The 20,398-nt window shown below is 38.8% G+C and overlaps 3 protein-coding genes across 4 annotated transcripts; 2 read left to right on the top strand and 1 right to left on the bottom strand.

Annotated features, from left to right (window-relative positions):
* Nucleotides 1-522: 522 nt before the first annotated feature.
* LOC135617702 (uncharacterized) lies at nucleotides 523-11,317 on the top strand. Of its 2 annotated transcripts, none has more exons than XM_065118198.1 (2): nucleotides 523-800; nucleotides 8,495-11,317. In XM_065118198.1, exons 1-2 carry the CDS (start codon nucleotides 794-796, stop codon nucleotides 10,603-10,605), a joined length of 2,118 nt encoding a protein of 705 aa, XP_064974270.1. In that variant the 5' UTR covers nucleotides 523-793; the 3' UTR covers nucleotides 10,606-11,317. The 2 variants fall into 2 exon arrangements, with proteins under 2 accessions (XP_064974270.1, XP_064974271.1); XM_065118199.1 differs by having other exon boundaries at nucleotides 530-800; nucleotides 8,507-11,317.
* A 592-nt stretch (nucleotides 11,318-11,909) lies between these two features.
* On the top strand, nucleotides 11,910-15,026 carry LOC135617703 (uncharacterized). Its single transcript, XM_065118200.1, has 3 exons — nucleotides 11,910-12,275; nucleotides 13,744-13,974; nucleotides 14,339-15,026. The coding sequence occupies exons 2-3, from the start codon at nucleotides 13,756-13,758 to the stop codon at nucleotides 14,450-14,452; spliced, it is 333 nt and encodes a 110-aa protein (XP_064974272.1). The 5' UTR covers nucleotides 11,910-12,275; nucleotides 13,744-13,755; the 3' UTR covers nucleotides 14,453-15,026.
* Nucleotides 15,027-15,369: 343 nt separating this feature from the next.
* On the bottom strand, nucleotides 15,370-20,129 carry LOC103992977 (probable protein S-acyltransferase 4). Its single transcript, XM_018828832.2, has 6 exons — nucleotides 19,791-20,129; nucleotides 18,950-19,153; nucleotides 18,560-18,874; nucleotides 17,801-18,034; nucleotides 17,037-17,547; nucleotides 15,370-15,596 (listed from the first exon to the last, which is right to left on the bottom strand). Exons 1-5 carry the CDS (start codon nucleotides 19,851-19,853, stop codon nucleotides 17,038-17,040), a joined length of 1,326 nt encoding a protein of 441 aa, XP_018684377.2. The 5' UTR covers nucleotides 19,854-20,129; the 3' UTR covers nucleotides 15,370-15,596; nucleotide 17,037.
* Nucleotides 20,130-20,398: the final 269 nt, after the last annotated feature.

Consider the following 20,398-nt stretch of genomic DNA (forward strand, 5'->3'; position numbering starts at 1 on the left):
GTCTTTCGTGGGCCCCTTTCGTTGGACGGTGTTGATGGGCGGGTTTCCATCGCATTCGACCTCATCGCGTCGGCCTCCCCGTGGATGTCTCGATCCGTCGTCATCTGCAGTCCACCTCCCACCCGCCCGCCTACCTGTCACGTTATTGCTGGCTGAACTCGTCCCCGGTGGGTCCCGTTTCAGATATGGGAAATCAGGCTTCCGTTAGTCGCTTGAAGTCGCCCAATAATTCATGGAAAGAAAAGATGGAAGCAGGTCGGTCACGAGCCACGGCGACGGAGCGACCGAGAAACGAGGCAACGCTTTTCCTACCCGTTTACAAGGTACCCACTTTCCAGAACGGGGATCGGCGGGGTCCCATGAGCAATGTCCAATCGATAGCAAGGTGGAGAGCCGAGATGGGTACGGCACCAGCTTGTGGAAAGGTATATTCTCTTGCGTGCAAATACAATACACAGAGCCAAGCGAGCGCAAAAGAGAGACTTAAATAACTAATACTCATGTAGTACAACTAAACAGTAGAAGACGAACGACGACGGAGGAAGAAAAGAAAAGAAAGGGGAGAAAGGAGAGGAAGAGAGATCGAGGACGGAGAGAAGGAGAGAGAGAGAGAGAGAAACAGAGAGAGAGGGCGGCTTTAAAGAAGAGCGAAGAGGAACCCCAACAACCGCGTGTCAACCGCCGCTGCTACTACTTCTTGAACGACGACGGCGACGAATGCGCTCCTCCTCCTCCTCTCCGTTGCGATTCAAACCCTAATCAGCCGTCTTGTCTTCGCCTCCTCCCCTCCTAAATGGAAGGTAAGCGCTCGCTCTCTCGCTCGGTCACTTCAGTTCTATTGTTCATTTGGAGGGGAAATTCTAGGTCTTTGTGAGATCCGCTGCTTTCTTGTGATCCTTTCATTTTCGAAGCCGGGAATGCAAATTTGTCGATTCGAGATGGGGTATAAGGGTTCAGATGAGTCTGAAGGTCACTGATTGCTGGGATCGGAAACTAGGGTTTGTTTGCCTCGGATGTAACTTTACCTTTGCGTCGTTCTTCGTAATCAAGATTCTTGACTCTATGGAATGGTGATCTCGGAATACATTACTTTCTCGTCTTTCTTCGTAACATGTGCCCTGACTAATCTCTTCTCTACTCGATCCATTCTCAGGCCTAACAAGAACCCTTACATCAAGAAAGCACACAAGTAGCTACGGAAGCTCTCCACAAGTACATCATAAAGAAGCCAGAATCAATAATACGAATCAGAAAGACTGTGTTAAGAAAATTTAGTTGTTATAAAATCAACATGGGAGACCAAGATATCATTACTTAATTTCTAAGTGATACTTGATCTTGATTTTTACATCTCAGAACTTGATCACCATTGTAGTGGTGTAGAGAGCTCATAAGTGGAGGGAAGAACATGGTGAACAATGTTGGAGAGGAGGACAAGGAATTGAGAACCAAGTGGTGGACTATGGTGGAGAATAATTAGAAGAGTGGGAGGTGCAATTAAGGAGTAGATGTGGGGCAGTAGGTGAGATTTGGCTGCAAGGGTTAAGCTTTAGGAATGGTGTAGGCGTAGAAGGGGCTTGTGTTATGGGATCAATGGGAATATAGTAGGGTTTGAAATGTTTGATGTATTTGGGCACAAAATTTTAATTTATATTTTTCCTATTTTTGAAAGTCAACTCATAAATACATTTAAATAAAATTCTTGAGAACCATATTTTTGTTTTTTCAAAGAAGCTTGCATGGCGGTTTGGAAGTGTCTCTGGCGGCATAGTGGGGAGCGCATCCCTTGAAGAAAGAAAAGTCAATGTAAGAAAGATAAAGTCTTTTGTAAGAAAGAGAAGTTGAATGTAAGAAAAATAAGTCTTTTGAATCAGCAGTTCCTGTCCCAATACAGAAAAATCATTTTATTCAGATCTGTAATGGATTGACAAGAGTCTCCCACTTCCAAAATTAACAGTAGCAGAAAGTGTTTTTTTGCCTTTTAAGATTTTTAAATAGTATTGCTCGAATGAAAACTTCCCAATTTGATTGCATGTCATGGAGGGACATCTTGGTTGTCCCTTGTAGTGTTCATAGAAAACAATTTGATTCCCAAGGATGGATGAACTCCCATCACTCTTTTAAATGCTTTCTAGGTTGGAATTATGTCAATTGAGAATCGTATCCAGAATTATAACTATCAAAATTATAGGAAATGGATTTATTTCAACTTTTGTACTTACCAAACACTAATGACCTTATATAATGATTATACAAGAAAATGATAAGCCCTTACATTTGTGCTGACCAAGAACTATGATTTTTATTGAATAAATAAAAAAAACTTTAATGTTGTTTTTACCTAACATGTTTTTAAATTTCTGTTCATGAACATGGTTACTGCCAACAAAATTTCTATGTGCGCAATGACATAAACATAATTTAATAATATTTTTATATTTTTTAGGAAAACATAAACAATGTCAAATGTGTCCTTAGTGTATGTATTTAAATTGATATATAAGTTAAATTGGGTTGCTCGGGTTGCGCACGCAACCTGATCCCTGCACAAATTTAGTTGGTTTGTTAATATCTTGACTTCAACTGACTACCCCATGAAATTATATTCAAACTCTACTAAAAGTTAGGTTGGCCTAGGGTTGAACTGGAGTTGGCCAATAGGAGCTGCACCTGTACTTTCGGTTGTAGAACACATTGTACATGGGTTATCTTTGACAAATTTACATGGATCTCCTTTATAACAAATTTATAATAGAATTTCATTACACGGGCTTGAAAATCTTGCTGTGGAAGGACTTAAATTTGAAGGTATTATGCCTGTATCAGTCCATCGATGGTGCTTCCCTGCTTCTTTTCAAAGATCTCATTGAAACTAACATGATAGTAGGGAATTTTGAGGCAAAAGTCTCCGTTGCCCCTCCCTCTGTTCTCGCAGAAGGGTGACTCAACTGTTTGATTGTTCCTTTCAAAGAAGATCTCTGATAAAATGGAGGTGATTTTTGAATGGCCGAAATAATCAAAGCAGTGAGGTGAGTCTTCCCCCCTCCCTTCCTCTATAGTTTGCAGTACCCATCTGAGGCCAATTTTGATGGCTTCCTTCCTGGTCAAGAGGGGTAGTCTATGGCAATCGGTTAACTATGTAGACTGAACTGATAGGATGTTTAAGTGATTAAATCAGTTTAAGTTTGATTTGTAACTCTGCCAATCCCAACTTTCCTGTTTGTTTGGTGATTTTGGTTCATGATCATGAACACCCCTACATCTATTGAGTGCTAAATTTTAATAGTGTATTCTTGTTGATAGGTGCTAGTTTAGTTAATATAAAGAGGCTGGCTTGTTTTCACCTTTTTGTAGACTTTATCTTAATGTATAAAAAGTTAGAAGAACTAGAGTCATGGCTTAAGTTAACTTTCATTCACTGTTTAATATATCTCATATTGTTATTATTCCTTTCAGGAAATTTTCATGCAGTTTCCTTTCTACTGTAGCATTTAAAATGAGAGGCTTTTTACTGTCTATCTACATTTTGCTCTTACAAGCTAATAAGACTGTGTGCACTGCTATCTATCTACATTTTACTCTAGTAATTCATTGGCAATTGGTTTGCATTCCCCCTCTTTACATGAATGAAAAGACTTATAGATGTACCCTCTTACAATGATTGATTTTGTTGTAGCATATTTCCTTTACTGTTCTTTTGCTTTTAACAAAAGGCAAGAATCAAGTAAATATGCTAGATTTGACTGCCATTAGTTTCTCTAGTGATTTTGGACGATAAGTATTGCTAAGATTAGGATATTGAGATGGATATAGGGTTTACCAAGAAAAAAATAGAATAAAAATGTAGCCCTTATAGAAATAAGTAAAGATAAACCATTTAGGACAGAAGGAACATGGTTCAAGAAAAAAGATATGTTAAACGAGATCAGTTGACTAAGATTAGCTGTGTGAGAAGAAGTAGAGGCAGGCCCAATGAGTGAGGCTCATGATGACGTTGGGTCTGGGGAGGATTAAGATGTGTAGTCTTAATGCCAAGCAAGATTTTTCTCATGACTCGATTCTTGGTCATCCATTTTAAAAAGGTTTATCCTTGTCAGTTTGTCAAGGCTCACCCTCACCTTACTATAAACAATAATAGGAGATCAGACTTGTCCTAGTTGGACTAGTGATATTATTCTAAACAAACTTAAGTGGTGGGAGAAGATCCATGTTGCCGTTACCAAATAGTTGGGAAATTACTGCTTTTATTTAGGTGATTTGTTTGAGCAGAGCAAATTTGTTTGTTGTCTGGCTGGTCTCCTCAGTCGTCACCTCAAACCATTTTCTTCTATTTCTATAACATGAAAATACCAATCAGTGTTTGTTTCAACCAAATCGGCCCCTATCTGATTGGATTTGAATCCTTCCTAGTCCTTGATCATATATAGCTTCTAGGAAATGGAGTTGCATTATGAGATTGAGCCAAATTTCAGATTCAATTTTAATCTAAGTTCATACGTGTAAACTTTGAAGAGGTTTAAATATGATGATGATTCCAAAGTTTCTTAACCTAATGTGTTATTGATATATTTCAGTTATTGTACTTAAACAAGGTTCCTCATTAGACATTGTCTGAGCATGGACAATATGAGAGCTATATTTTTCTAGGCAATGAGATTCCTTATTTTATGTTAAAAGATTGATATTTTTTTGTTAACCATTCTGAAACAAGGATTCTAATTGGACATTATTTAATAATTTTGATATGAGTAGTGATTTCAATAGGCGTTCAGGTGCTCGCCTAGGCGCTCGGGCGAGGCGAGGCCCGAGCGCCTCGATTTATTTCTAGGCAGCGCACTTCAAAGAGGCGTCGCTTGGGCGCTCACCCGAGCCCAGGCGCCGGGCGCTTCGGGCGAGCGCCCGGGTTAAACCAAGCGACCGAACTAGCGTTTTAGGTCTGGTTCAGTCTCTGGTGCTTTAGTTGGTTCAATCGAACCAACAAAAGGACTGATATCAACCTTCCTCTCGTAACTTCCCAACCCTAACCCTGCTCGTCGCTGCCGCTATCGCCGCTATCGCTACTCGCTGCTATCGCTGCCACTATCGTCGCTCCCGCTATTGCTGCCGCTGCTACTATCACCGGTCGTCGCTCCCGCTGCTCGCTTCTCGTTGCTACCGTTGTTGCTGTCACTGTCGTCGCTCGCCACTCCTGCTCCCGTTGTCACTTCTCGCTGCAACCGCTGCTGCTGCCGCTGCCACTATCGCCGCTCGCCTCTCCCGCTCCCGCTTCCATCGCCGTTGCTCACGGTTACCTCTTCTCACATCGAATCGATAGTATATTGTTAACAGTTTATTGATAGTATACTGTTAACTGTATACTAGTAACAATAGTTTTTTATTTATTAGATTAATAATATATTATTTTGATTTTAATACTGCTAATTTTTATTTATTTGAAATTATTGTTATTGTTTTGAATTTTGAGATTTTTTTGTTAATGTGATATTGTGATTTTGTAAGATTTTTTAAATTTAATATCATATTTTTATTTAAATAATTATATTTATTAATTATATTATATATTTTTATATTTTAGCGCATTGTTTCGCTCGGGCGAGCGCCTAGCGCCTCGGGCATTTTTGGACCTTGGCGCCTAGCGCTTTTTAAATCACTGAATATGAGAGCTAAGCATTCATTATTTTTACGGGAGAAGTTGAACCTTTCGATGGCTGATATATTTCCTGCATCTGTTAGCTTATAAAAGAAGGCTGCTTTGACGAGCCTTGATATAACGGTAAGGTTGCTCCTTTGCAAACTGGAAGACCAGGGTTCGGGTCATGGAAACAACCTTTTTAAATATTTAAAGGGAAGGTTATGTATATTGATCCTTCCCAGTCCCCGCATTGGCGGGAGCCTCATAGTGGGTATGCCCTATCTATTAGCTTACAAAAGAGTGTTTCCTGTAAGACAACTCATCATTGCTGATCTTATCTTTCTATGTACTTAGCATATATCCCTGTCAGTAATATGATGCTTGTTTCGACACCTTGTTGGACTGGTATGATACTTGTATGCCTGAGAGGTATAGCAGGTGTTGGACTGGTATGATACTTGTATACTGAGAGGTATAGCAGCTTGTATTGTCTGGTATTACGTAAGTAAATAATGAATGGCAATATTGTTTGGTACTGATTTTTGCTTGGATGCCGAGTCCGTTTAGTATTTGGAATTTTGTTTGAAGCTTCCATAACTAAGTGGTTATTTTTGAGTGGATGATTTTTTGCTTCAATTTCTTGACTGCTTGACAATTGAGAAGTAGGTAAGAAGGAAAACAATGACTTTAGCTTGGACCAGAAGTTCTTTTTTCTCCAAACGATGCTAGTCTACATTTATCTACTAATAGACATGTGAAATGAAAGTGAATGATACGAGATCAAATGTCTGTTGAATTACCAAAAGTGTGCTTGAGTGATTGCCATTGGGATATATAGAGATATCAGCCATGATATTTCCCATGGTCACTAACTAGGCTTTCTGACAATAGAAAAATGAAACAATAAGTAAGGTTTCCTCAAGGTAACTTTTTTCATGTATACAATTTGAAGGTTATGGTTTTAAAATTTGTTTTAGGACATGTCAAGAAAAAACCAAGAAACATAAAGAGAGTTTTGGTGTTAGAGAGCTATATTTGGCAGACTTGAGTTGAACATGGAGGACAAAGGATGAGCAAATAATTTGCTTGTGTAGAAGGAAATAAGTTGTTCTTTGGTTAGCAACATCTCTTCATGTAAAAGGACAGAGAAATTATTGAAGCACAAAAACATTTCTTCTCTGAACTTTTGTCTTTTCCTTTTTTCTTCTCCTCTTAGTATTTAATATATGAAATGCACATAGTTATATGCTGGAGATATGTTGGAACTCTCTATTTTGATTATTAGTCTGTCTATGCATTTTTTTGTCTTTTTTGCTTCACAAATGTTCTTTGTTAAAGAGGCTGTTATCAGATTGAAACTCTTTAAACGTGAAATGTGCCTTTGTTTGATCTCTTGTGGCTTGATATTGAATGGTCCTCTCTTTTGTTTGGATGGGAGCATATATTCTCCGTTCTTTCTGTGCTCCTAATTTTCTTATGAGCCCCTATTTGTCAGACCTTACTGGTTTCCATTACTTGTGGACCATTCCATTCTTTTTCACATGGATCTTGTCCCTTTTGTGAGTTTATATCAATGTTTAAAATCTCAGTCCGTACGTTATCATTTGGTGGCTGGAACCAATGTGCCTACACATGGTATTGGTTGCTACCGTCAAGACCGAAGAGAAAAACAGAGAGAAGAGGAGAGGAAGAGAAGCGGAAGAGGAGGATTGATGGAGGGGGAAGGGAGTAGCATAGAAGGCAGATGAGAAGGAGGAGAAGGCGAAAGAGAAGGTGGAGGAGGCAGAGGAGGAAGTGATGACACTTACAAAGAAGTGATGACTGCAGACAGTGATGTAGCAGGTTAGATGAGGTAGCAGCGGTGAGGCAGTGGGGTGTATAAGGAGGCGGAGTGGAAAGAGGGATCATGTGAAAAAAAGAAAGAAAAGGAGAGAGAGAAAGAAAAAGGATATCAAAAGATGTCAGAAAAAGTAAAGAATGATGGAGGTTGCTTCAGTATCCTTGGTTTTAACCATTAAAACCAGGTAGTATGCCCAGTAATGTAACTGCATTGGGAGGTCAAGCTGCATAAAACTGAAACATGAGGAAAATCAATGGTCCACATGTGGGTTTGTGGTGAGACCAATAAGTACCGGCCCGTACGATTCAGTATAAATGGTTTTTAAAACCCTGATTTATATATTACCATGCAGTTGGATACCTGGTCCAAAGAGTTTTATTTGTATAGAAGATTCATTAATGCATGTAGTGGATTCCAAATACGTTTGTGTTAATGTTTGTTTACCACCCTAATTAAGGTGGACTAAATAGTGAGGCCCTTTTGTGTAGACGCATGTCTGTTTAGTTCTAGAGCAAGAAATGATACTTTCTATGGTTAAGTTGTACACTGTGAAATGATTATTGTTAGTGGTACGAGGAGTACGAGGAGAGGCAATGTAAGATATAAAAAAACTATAAATGAAGATTTAAGTACTTATAATTTAACTAAACATATGATTTTTTACCGATTTCAGGGCAGCAAAAGATCCACGTAGTCGATTCCAAATAGTTGGGACTTACAGCTTTGTTGTTGTTAATGTTGTTGTCTATGATTGTACATTATTATAATAATAATGAGTGCAAAGTTGAATTCTCGATTCATTATGGTAGGCTGTTTATGTCAATTTTCTTGAACTCTAGTGTATTAATAAATTTTCTTCTAACATGATTGTGATAGTCTGGATAGCGTTATATGTTATAACGTGCTGTCATTATTTATAATTTACTGTTCTTCTAGAAGCCATTTCTATTGGTTCTTGGAAATGCTAGTTTTGCTTTTTCATTTTAGATTTTATGCATTTCCTAACAGTGTGTAGCTGTCAGGTGGGTCCCCAGACCGGAATTCAGTTGGGTCTGGTCCAAAAAGATCTAGTGTGTCATCAAGGGGTCGTTCAAGGGGTTCGTCATCTTCCAGTTGCAAGGATTTTCTTCGGAAGTTTGTGGATAGTGAGATTCTGACAGCAAACCTTGAAGACTGGCTTTCAGGAATATCTGAGGAATCAGAATTCAGGAAGCCTACCTTAGATGTTCCCTTCGAACTTACAGAAATCCAGAATTTTGATTATGCACTGGAAGGTGTTTCTTTTCAGCAGTTGATACGGATGCCCAATTCTCTTTATGAATCGACATCTGATGCTGTTGAAGCGACTGCCCATCTTGCTATTGAGGATTTTCTACATGCTAGTGTGAAGGGATTGTGGGAGACCTTTTGGGGTCATGATGAACCTGTGCCTTTGTCAGTAGCCTGTATACACAGCACAAGTTCGAAATTTTATCCCGCTGAAAAGGCTATTGCCAGAGGAAAGCTTGAAGGTATTTGTGCAACTGCCATATTACTGAAAAATAGTAGGGACTTACGTGGGAAATGGGATCAGATTGTTGAATTAGCTTTGCTGAGGCCTGATGTTGGGATTTCAATGCAGAATGATCAGCGGCCTTCTCCATCTGTCCTTGGGGAAGCACTTTTCTTTGCTCTCCGTGTGTTGTTAGCTAGAAGCCTTAGCAAATCAAGTAATGTGCTCCGTAATTCAAACTGTGTATTTGTTCTCCTTGTTGATTCACAATATGGTGGTGTAGTAAAAGTTGAAGGTGATGTTGGTAAGTTAAATTTTGATGGTAATGATGTCTATGAATGTGCAGCCAAATGGATCAAGAAACATGCCAAAGTTACAGTTTCTACGATTGACCGAATCTGGAACAAGCTTGGGAATGCCAATTGGGGTGACATTGGAACTCTACAGGTGCTTCTTGCAACCTTCCATTGTATGGTCCAGTTTTCTGGAATGCCGAAATATCTACTCGAGGATTTGGCTACAGGACATAGTTCTCGTCTCCAGAATCGGAGAACTGAAAGGCAGTTAGTAGATGCACACATTAATGGTATTGGTTTGTTCCGTTTCCAGCAACAAAGTCATTCACCTGAAATTGTTGAAGTCCAGGATGAATCCGTAAAGATTGATTCTAGAGAGACTGTAAAGCTAGAGAAAGGTTCGGCTTTATGGATGGAAGAATTAGACTATCAAACGGGATTTGTGATTGATGAAGTCATAACTGATGGTGATATTCAAAGTTATATTGTCACTCCAATAGAAGAATCAAATCAACCAGGAAAGAAGCTTATGATGTATGTTGGATCTGTTCCTTCTCATTTGGAATCAGCATGGGAGGATATGGATCTGTGGTACCAGGTTCAGAGGCAGAACAAGGTATTGAATCTAATGAAGCAAAGAGGTTTGTCCAGCAAGTATCTTCCCCAGATGGTTGCATCTGGACTAATGGTTCACCCTGGCAAGTGCAACAAACCAGCTTCTGGTAGAACTTGTGGTCATCCTTGGTGTGGTACCCCAATCCTGGTGACATCTCCTGCGGGTGAGACTGTTTCTAATATGAGGAGAAATGGTTTATTTGGTCCCGAGGAAGCTCTCAGATGTTGTCATGACTGCTTATCTGCTCTTGCAATTGCATCTTCTGCTGGAATAAGGCATGGTGATATCCGTCCAGAGAATGTTATCCTTGTAAGCAATGATGGGAAGCATCCGTCTTTTGTCCTAATTGGGTGGGGTCATGCCGTTCTTGAAGAAAGGGATCGCCCATCAATGAATCTTTTCTTTTCTTCAACATATGCCCTACAGGAAGGTAAGCTGTGTGCTGCGTCAGATGCAGAAAGTCTGATCTACTTGCTGTACTACTCATGTGGTGGAGAATTCCCTGAACTGGATTCAGTTGAAGTGGCTCTTCAATGGAGAGAAATGTCTTTATCGAAAAGGGTCATACAGCAGAAGCTGGGGGATATCTCAGCTGTGCTGAAAGCCTTTGCTGATTATGTTGATACGTTATGTAGAACTCCTTATCCTATAGATTATGATATATGGTTGAGAAGATTGAGAAGAACCATTAATGAAGATCATGGAAAGGAAATTGATGCTTCAAACTAGATTTTTGTGGCGGCATGTGATTGGGTAGACTGCAAGAGTATTAGTGACATCACCGTGGCACTGGATTAGGATTTCTCACCAACCACCGGCTACTGCAATCGGATGTCTTAAAATTGATGCTTGAGTCAGAGAGGACCGAGGTTCCAGAGTTTGGCCTCAAACTTGGTTTCTGCGGTTTGCTGCATGTTCTTCAGTGTTACTCAGTAGAAGTTTCTTGCTGTGGTTGCTATGGGAAGTTGTACGATGATAAGGTTCTTTTTATTTATCAAAGAAGTCTTGGGTTGTGCTGTTTTGTGGTTGCAGATGTTCCATCCTCAATTGGTGTCGGCAGCCCGTTCGTCACATATTTGCTTGAAATGTCTGATGTTGTCTCCCTCGTTGACCAAAGGCCAAAGTCATCAGATCAGTCTGCTCACTCTGGCCTATATGGTTGATGGAGGGTTCTCAAACTACCTTCTGCACTTTCACGTTACTTTTATTTTATTTTTTGGTTTTTGTCATCCCCAGTGTGGTGTTTACATCAGTTTCTCCTGATTCATTGCATCAGCATAATTTGTTCTTGAGATAGTGTATGGCTGCACTGATTTGTGGTTGGCCTGGGATGATTGTTTTGGACTTTGATCGAATGGTCGTCTCCAGTTTCAAGCACGTCTTCCTGTAAATGTATGTGAAGTTTAATTTCAATGAATAGTGACACTGTTTACCTGGATCAGCATGATGAAGCCTTTCTTTCTGTTTGTTACTGCTAAACGACTGTTTTTTGTTTTACGGTGGTTTCTGTTGATGCTTGGACTAATCTGAGTCTGTAATTTTTGAATGTAAATTATGATGCGGAAGCTATTCGTTTCTGATGGCCGGAGGAACTTTTTCTCTTGAGAAGTGCTGTTTTGCAAGTGTTCGTTTTTGCATGTTACACGAAGCAAATCTGCTCCTCCACGTGAATATTTTTAGTCAACCCTATTTGTGTGTCATCTCATCTAAAAATTATGTTTCAACGTGATTGGTATTGGTATTGGTATGGAGTTGTTTCTTATATATATATATATATATATATATATATATATATATATAACACCTGCAATTTAATAATTATACCAAAAGGTTAAATTGGAGGGGCAAATACAGAATGTACGCTTGTAATCAACTAATGAAATTTAACCATTTAGAGTTTCAATATTATTGCTGCTAATGGTGAACTGATGAAGATAAACTATAACGACATCCACGTATACCGTTTGATTTGGGCAGGTATATATACATATTAGTTATGCTAAATTTACGTGTAATTTTGCCTTTGGATTCGGGTCTAAGTAGTGACCTACCAACATAAGACTGAGCCCCGCGATCCCCCGGTTAGGTTCTGATAGCTCGCCGGCCATTCCTCTTAGCTCGACGCTCCTCAGCTGCTTGAGCCGCCCCCATCCCCGCCTAGCGCTTTGGTCCCGCGACCGCAGAGACGTCCGAGAGCCCTGTGTCGGTTGAGAAGAGAAACACTTGTGTGATCCGATTTCCTTCTTGGGGTTTACGTAGGAGGGATACGGATCGTAACCCTAGCTCGTCGATCATTGTTCCTCCGCGCTTCTCCTTTTCTTCCTCCCTATTTGTTCCACCGCCTCCTCGCTCGTTTTCTTTCGCCCTCCTGGGAACCACCCCATCTTTGGAAACAAAAGGTCAGTTTCTTCTCACTTTTATATGGAGATCTAACAAAATAAGGTCTTTTTGCTAAAAGAAATGTTCTTTCTCACTTTCTTTTTCATTTTGGGATGTTGAAATTTCGTTTCATAGCTGGCGAGCGAAAAGATTCTTGTAAAGAATGTTTAGATGCAATCCCTCCTCTTATATCTACATATATGCTTGAAATGTTTTGCTTCCTTACGCTGGTCGTGCCTTCATTGTGTTCAATCCCATTTGATGATCTGAATAGAAAGAGCCCTCTGCACCTGCGCTGTCGCCCAATCGAATCGCAAGCCCGCATCGCCTACGCCAGTATCCATCCTTCTCCGCCACTCCTCTACTGCGTCCTCTTGCTCCTCCTCCTCCTCCTCTTCCTTTGTCTTCTTCCTTGTTCCTCTTCTCCCCCTGCCCCAAATGGTTCCATGGTATCTATGTACCAGTGTACCGACACACAGTTTATTATATATTTTTTGAAGTGTATAATAATATTTTTCTCTTTGAAGGAAATATAAGATTTAGACATGTTCGCTGTGGTGCACCTACAATTTTCTCTGTAAGATTAGGAATAATCAACCATCTGATTTTTTGGTTTTCGTTTTCTTTAGGTTTACCTCGAAATTGTTTTTAAGTGCTTCCCTTCTGCATACTTTCTGCTTCATAGAATATTGCCATCCTTTCTGGTAGATGGAAAAGAAACAGAAACTTTTAGCTTATCGACTTTAGGAAACACTCTCAATTATGCACTTGTAGGTTCATTGGATTTATCACAAGGCACCCTCTGAAGAGGAAAAAAGAAGATGAGGCAGCAATGTCTGTGGCATGTGCTGTGCACTTAGCAAATTTGAGGCTGGCTAAGTCTGAGCCTGCTTTCTTTAATGCAATTTGCCCTTTATTTTTTTTTGCAATGCCGGGGAAGTGAGAAATCCGACAATAAACATCTGACCTTTTGCTCTTCCTTCGTCCTATTCATATCCCTAACACCATCCAAAACCCAAAGTAAACAACAAAAGGTTTCTGTTTCTAAGCTTTTTTAACATCTGATATATTTGCCTGGAACTTGGGAACTTGTACGATAATCTTCTCTATTATATTTGAAACGTACCCAGAAATTCATGGAATTTATGTTGACTAGGTGTCTACCACCCATAAATTGAGATGCACATATTCTTACACTTTTTGGAATGCTGTTGTTATAAATAATTATAGTTTGCCAAGTCCTGCTGCCTACATTACCTAGGAAGTGATATGTAATATGCCTTGCAATAAACAAATAGACTCAAGCATCAAATTGGTTAAGTTCCGTTCAATTTTGCCATTTTGATTTCTCCAGTTACTTATCTATATATCAAGTTGTGATTTCGGAAAACATGCTTATGACGTTTAAAAAAATGTTGAAATCGCAGCAGATAATCAAATATACGTTATTACTTCTTTTGGTGATCACTAACTTCAGGACTCTCGTAGGATATCTTGGATATGGGATCTGAAGCTATACAAGCTGCAAAGGTGTATCGCAGTCTTCTCAAAGCTGTAAAGAAATATATTGGTAATGATGGCAGCAAAAGGCATTTCAGAAATTACATCACTGAGGAGTTCCGAAAAAATGCTTCTGTGTCTGATCAGGCTACAGTTGAGAACAAAATCAAGCTGGCTCATGAGTACACTTTCCTACTGAACAGTGTGCACCATCATAAGGTTAATTTTCAATTTTTCCTCTAAGTTGAAAATGCTTTCCCTTCCTAATTCCTTCTAGTCATTATATATGATTTACATGAATCTTTCATATGCCTGAATTAGATGGATGAATTGGGATATGTTCCTTAGTAAATTTGTACTTTGAAGGTTCTAGGCAGGCGGATATTTGTTTATACATTAATGGTGGCATGTACATGTTTGTTGATGTTGTAATATCATGTATGTTAACTTTTGCTTCTACATATTCTGCTGTTGAAGTTGTATTGGTTCTGCTAGTTTGTTATTCCTATAGATCCTTAGTTCTGCTTTTATTTCCTCACATTTTTGAGAAACAAAATCTAATTTGTTGACGATGGTGGTTCAGGAATTGCTCTTTTCATACAACATAGCTGTGGATCGATCAGATGAAATGAAGAAAGTATTGAATAAATCTGCTGCTAGTGTGGGTCTTCGGTTACCTGATGTTTATCAGCCTTGATTGTTGGTTTTTTGATGTTTCTGGATATGCTGAGGATCTCTCAGTTGCCTTTAGATTAATCTAAAATAACATTCTCTCCCTTCGGCTATGTTGGCATTAACGATTTCAGCCAATAAAGTGTCAACCATGGACATGGATGAGCATAAATATGGAGGACTTTTGTCAGTAGCATTTTTTTCTGTCCCACCAATTTCTGTATCCAAATTCTTCAGTGTAGGCCTTATGTCCAAGTAAAGGCTGGTTGAGGGCAAATTAACGTGGTTAGCAACTGAAGCATTCTCAAGTCAAGCTTTGCAAAACTGTTAGATTTTGATTGCCGTATTTGAGATGATGATTCTATTGGCATTTGGTGTATGCAGGGTTTAAATAGGTTTTCCTTCTTACCAAGCTTGCCTTTTACCATTATTGTTGTTGAATTGCACCAGATATTTGTAACTTCAAATTTACACTGAAACCCATTGTTGTTGAATTGCACCGGATATTTGTGACTTCAAATTTACACTGAAACCCTCTGTCTAACGAAACCATTACCATCTTTTTATTTTGAAATGTTGGAGATCTTGTAATGGAGTCATTTGAGTTGTGCACTTAGTATGTTATTCTCAGAACTGCTTGTTTGTGCTTCTTGTTTTGATATATTGATACATCATTTGATGCCCTGCTGACAAGTGTGCTGCTGTCCAATTCATTATCTTTAGATGGCATGGAGTTACTGATTTCAAGGAAAAGAATTTGATTGCTGTTATGATCTTTTGATAGATTCTTCTGGGTGTTGATATAAGTGGAAGAAACATCCTGTCTGCAAGCATGATGGTAAATGCTGCATGAACATATGCATCGAGGAAAAGGTGGAGGGAAGGAGATCCCACCAATGTTGCAGAGATAATTGTACTGAGATCTCTCAAACAGTTGGTAAATGTCCACTATAATAACATCTTTGAATACCATATATTGTCCAACAGACACAATAGTTCATGATTATAGACAAATCACATATTTAGATGAGCATCTCTAGTGTCTTCTCCGACACTTGGATGTACTGCAGTCTGGTTTAGAGTTTCATATTTTAAATTTTGCTGCTGCTCAATTAGAAGAACAAAAAGTTGGATCTTCAGAACTGAATCAGAATGCACATATCTTAATCCTGCAAATGCAGATTCAAACGTTAGTGACACAGTAGCATATCTGTAATTAGATTGATTCGAAATCAAGTTCAAGTGCAAGTAAAAGAAACCAAACTATATATTTACTGATCTCAAGAGCCCACATGAAGCAATCAGGAAACTGGGTTTCCATAATTCTGACACTAGTTTTGAGAATGTTGTAGGTTTCTTGGCAATGAGAATAACAATGTACAAAGTATCTTTTTTAAAGAAAATTCTCCCAAAAATACTCCGCTATATTGCATATCCTGAGTAGCTGATGAATTATGATATAAATGCAACATATCAACCGTCTGATAAGATGAATAGATGGTGTGGTTCAATTATTCATGCCAGGTATTCAGGTTTTGGTGCAGTCATTATTGTCAATCCTCTGAAACTACCTACTATATTAAAAGTTTGCAGTCATTTCCAAGATAAGGTTGTGAAATATGCAAAAAAATGATTTTTCATCATGAATAATGGTCTGCATGTTGATGCTCATCCTTCTTCCCAACCAAGAAAAAAAGGTGAAGCTTTTATTTTCAGAAGAAAAAAGCCATCTCACAAATTTGTTTGACAACAAGAACTCTCATTAAATGTGCCCTTTTATGTCTACTTTCCTAAAAACCATGGAGTCAATGAGTCAGAATGTAAAGATGTTCTAGCTTATTTGACTTTATTAATTTTACTTTTTACTATTAGCAGTCAAGGAAGTAGTAGCAATTCAAAAAAGGCCCTTTTCAAATCAATGCTGGTCATGAAATAGGAATCAATTGTTTATTATACTTTCTAGTTGTCCACTTCATTTAGAGTTTCATCTCATGTTTGTTAGGCTTTCAAAGTCAAATAGCATAGCTATACAATCACTCAATTGTTATCTAGAGCTGAGTTTTTTTTTTTAATATTGTTTGCCTAATTAATGTTTATGACCACAGACCTACAAGTAAGATGTCACAAAGAAACACTTCTCCATGGTTTATTGGAGGCATTACATTGTAACTGGTGAGAGTATTATGTTACAAAATGTTACGATGCAAGACTGATAAAAAGTGATGATATTGTCCTGAAATAACTGATAAAAAGTGATGCATCTCTAAAAAGGATAAGGAGTAAAACTTGCAAATGCACAAAAATCCTTCCTATATCTGTTTCAGCCAACATATGCTAAAAGCTTGTTGAGAGGATTTACACAGGGTAAGATCTGATTGCACACTAGATATAAGTTTGTGTTCTCCAAAGGCAGCTGCATTGGGTTCTAAAAGTTATTTCTATAAGAAATATAAATTGATTGAGCATCTAATATCTAACTCAAGAAGCATACTGTTTATAGTTACCAACTGAAGACATGAGCTTCTAACTGTATTCAATTAATTTTTCATGCCAAAACTTGAGCTGACAAAATTGAGATCCATAAAAAAGTATATAGAAGAAATTATCACCTCATGTGGATCGCATGTCAACATCCTCAACAGGAGTTACGACCATATTTGAGCAGCTATGCTTAATGACACTTTCATCTTTTACAGGTCCACCAACATCCTCACCTTTTGTTTCATCTGTAGGCATTCCATTTTCACCATCATAGCTTTCCATAGAATGTGTTGGTGCATGAAAAGAAGGATTCTGGGTGACAGGATAAACAGAAGGATCTAATGCATCATTGCTACTGCAATCAAAATTCTGCTGTATGCTTGGAACAGACAAATTATCATCTATTGCAGGTTCTGTGCTGATTTCTATGTCAATATTCTCCGTCGGGCTTATGACATCTGCATCAATGTTTGGGGTATAAAATTCAACTTGTATTGTTTCTTCAGTCACCCATGATCGGAAATCATGCATTGAAGGTGGGATTTCTGACAAAAATACATCACCGAAATTTCTCAAGAAACCCTTGTCATAGGGATTTTGTTTCTTGTCGTAGCGCCATCGGAAGTTCTCATTAGTCGTCTGCAGTATCAATAGAAAACAGCTTTGGGTATCTTAGGACATAGTAGAAAGAATAGCAACAGAAAAAAATTGATTAGAGTTGTATATATAACTATAAAAATTTTGGAGTTTGATAAAACCAAGGCATCACAAGGAATTAACAAAGATTTCCAAGAATGCTTCACTTTTAAATAACTTAGTTCACCAAAATTACCAAACAATCATTTATCAACCTGCTTGCATCAAGAAAAATATTCAGGAGTGGAAGATTTACCTGATTTGTGCAGATTAGATAGAAGTGGAAAACAGTGAGACCACCAACAAACCACACTACAATGAAGGTGTATACTATGAGCATAGGAGATAGCATCTCACATTTCATTGCCTTCCAAATGGTGTATTGGTGGTGATTCATTTCGGTAATAATGTTCAGCCACGAAAATGTGAAGACATATATGCAGAGAAATGTTGATGTGGATATAAAGAAGAAGAAGAACCTGTAGTTTCGCTGCAGGAAAATGTGACAAATGCTCAAAAGTAGGATCCAGATGTTTTATATTTAGTTATTTCTTGAAAAAAAGGTAAACGTCTTGAAAAAAAGGTAAATGCTGGTCATAATGGAATCATGCAAAGACACTATATCTGATGTCTGATATGAGGTCAAAACCCAATGCAGCTGTAACATCAAGAGGCAACAGTAAGATGGAAGAATTTGGAGTCTGTGAAAGAAACTGTTGTTACAGTGACCTCAGTCTATAGTTGAGCCTTGTCATACAATTTGTTTTCATGGATGGCAGAGATGATTATAGGCAAAGTAAACAATAGCCAAACAGTTGACATGGTCTATTGTTAATGATGGTCTACCATATGCATGAAGATGACATCATAGAATCAATGTATGAGTAAAACAAAGCCATGAAGTTGAGTTGGCAGACTACTGGTCATGGCGGTTAGCAAGATGAATGCAGAGAACATGAGTAATCAGGGTTTTTTGACAGCAGTTCTAGTGTCCATTATCTCCAACTTAGCTTACCTGTCCAATGCACTGACCAATCCATGGGCAATGGTGATCAAATTTATGCACACAGTTGTTGCAAACCGAGCAATGCGAAGCACGGGGTGGACGATACAGCATGCATGTTTCACAGTATTTTACTTTGACAGCAAAACCATTCACGATTTCATCCTTCGTTCTAGCTCTAGGCAATTGCAACTGTGGGGTTCTTCCGTGGATCCATTCCATCGATGGAGTGTTGACATTAACTGATTCATCTGTTCCTGGTGGCCCTGTGTTTCTTGGCACGATACCTGGGTCTATGCTAGATGTCATGAAGAGAAACACCAGATCCTGAATTGCCGATGGTAGATCAGAACTGATTTGTTGTCAAGATTTAAGCATAAAAAAGATTCATATATTGCTTACAGATATGGTGACAAAAAATGCCACCATCAGAATCGAAAGCCAAAGCATTGGACGATCAGGGTTCTCATCTGACTTCTCATCCTCATGGAGTTTTATGATGATCTGGCAACAGAATGTGATGGCTGGACCGACTATTAGAAGTGTTGATAGAAGTAATGAGGCTACATCTGGACCAAATATCAATCTGCCGCCAAAGAAGAACCTCTGAGGAAAATTAAGCAGGATTTGTCAACAAGAGCCTGCTGTGCCAGATTATTGACGTAAACAAACAGCATTATTTTCAGAGCAAGAATTAATTTGACCAATAATTCAAGCACATACAAGTGAGTGCTACATGAAAAAGAATCTGTATCTACTTGGTCTTCTTAACTCTTCCTGCTCCTCAGCTAGCTATATATCATATTAACAAGCTAATATTCTACATGTTACATACTCAATTTTTGGAACAGCATAATAAATCTAGTGTTTCTGCTCTGCAAATACTGATCGAAACACATGCAATCCTTTGTAGGCAATCTGTCAAATATCTAAGGTGCATAGTAATCAAAAGATGGGTTATTGCCTCAACCATCCCAGATGGCCGCAAGTTCAACCTAAACTCATCATTTGAGGTACGTAGACGATTATGATGGTACTATTTTCCTTCTCGTTGTTGTTGCTGCTCTTAGAAATTGCTATTACCCAGAACTAGATCGATTGGGGTCAGTCATTGTAGGCATCCTTAGAACAACATGATTACATCTATAGACAATTTCAAGGAGAAGAAATTAACATCTAATAACCCTACAAGGTACCGCAATCAGCTGATCAGAAACCAAAAGTGTAAAAGGGAGAACTTTACGTTGTTTCCCTTCCAAACTTGGTACAGCCTCCTGCGGTTCGCTTGCTGCGCCGGCGTCGCCATGGCAGAGATCTGATCCTTAGGTTAAGAACCTTCACAAAAATCCATTCTTTCTTAGGAGAATAGAAAGAACAAGAATGCCTATTTCTCCTCTTGTCTGTCCCCATCCACACGACGTCCCTCCCTCGAATTCAACGAGGAGAGAACGTCACGTATCACTCGTCTCTCTTCCTTGACACAAGAAACAAGGCAAAGCAAGGGGAAGGGATTAAAGAAGGAGAAGCTGCTGTGTCTTTTGTGGAAACGCGTCGTCTCTGCGGCTACGACAGACCGCCCGACGGCAACATCAAGTAGCCGAAGTGCTCGTGGCGGGAAGCAGACTACGATTCCAACGAGAGATGTCGGCTTATCGGGTTTTGGATTTTCTTTCTGGATCCGATCCGTTTACATATTATATCGACATAAATGAAAATAAGCCACCAAATTAACAATTCATTTATAGGTTATTATAATTAGAGATAAAAATCAAGAAAAAAAAATAGGGATTCTCTAACTTGGGACATAGAAAATCTATGTTCCTCCCATGATTAATTAGACTAAAAATTAAG

This window comes from Musa acuminata, chromosome BXJ2-7, assembly GCF_036884655.1.
Source record: "Musa acuminata AAA Group cultivar baxijiao chromosome BXJ2-7, Cavendish_Baxijiao_AAA, whole genome shotgun sequence".
NCBI classification, from domain to species: domain Eukaryota; kingdom Viridiplantae; phylum Streptophyta; class Magnoliopsida; order Zingiberales; family Musaceae; genus Musa; species Musa acuminata.

What these genes read in the sequence shown, in the direction of transcription:
- LOC135617703 (XM_065118200.1), top strand. Translation starts at nt 13,756, where the DNA reads ATGGGATCTGAAGCTATACAAGCTGCAAAGGTGTATCGCAGTCTTCTC. An exon ending in ACAGTGTGCACCATCATAAG is followed by an intron (nt 13,975 to 14,338) that starts GTTAATTTTCAA and finishes ATGGTGGTTCAG; the next exon opens with GAATTGCTCTTTTCATACAA.
- LOC103992977 (XM_018828832.2), bottom strand. Translation starts at nt 19,853, where the DNA reads ATGGCGACGCCGGCGCAGCAAGCGAACCGCAGGAGGCTGTACCAAGTT. An exon ending in CATTTTTTGTCACCATATCT is followed by an intron (nt 18,875 to 18,949) that starts GTAAGCAATATA and finishes TCGGCAATTCAG; the next exon opens with GATCTGGTGTTTCTCTTCAT. An exon ending in ATCTAATCTGCACAAATCAG is followed by an intron (nt 17,548 to 17,800) that starts GTAAATCTTCCA and finishes TTGATACTGCAG; the next exon opens with ACGACTAATGAGAACTTCCG.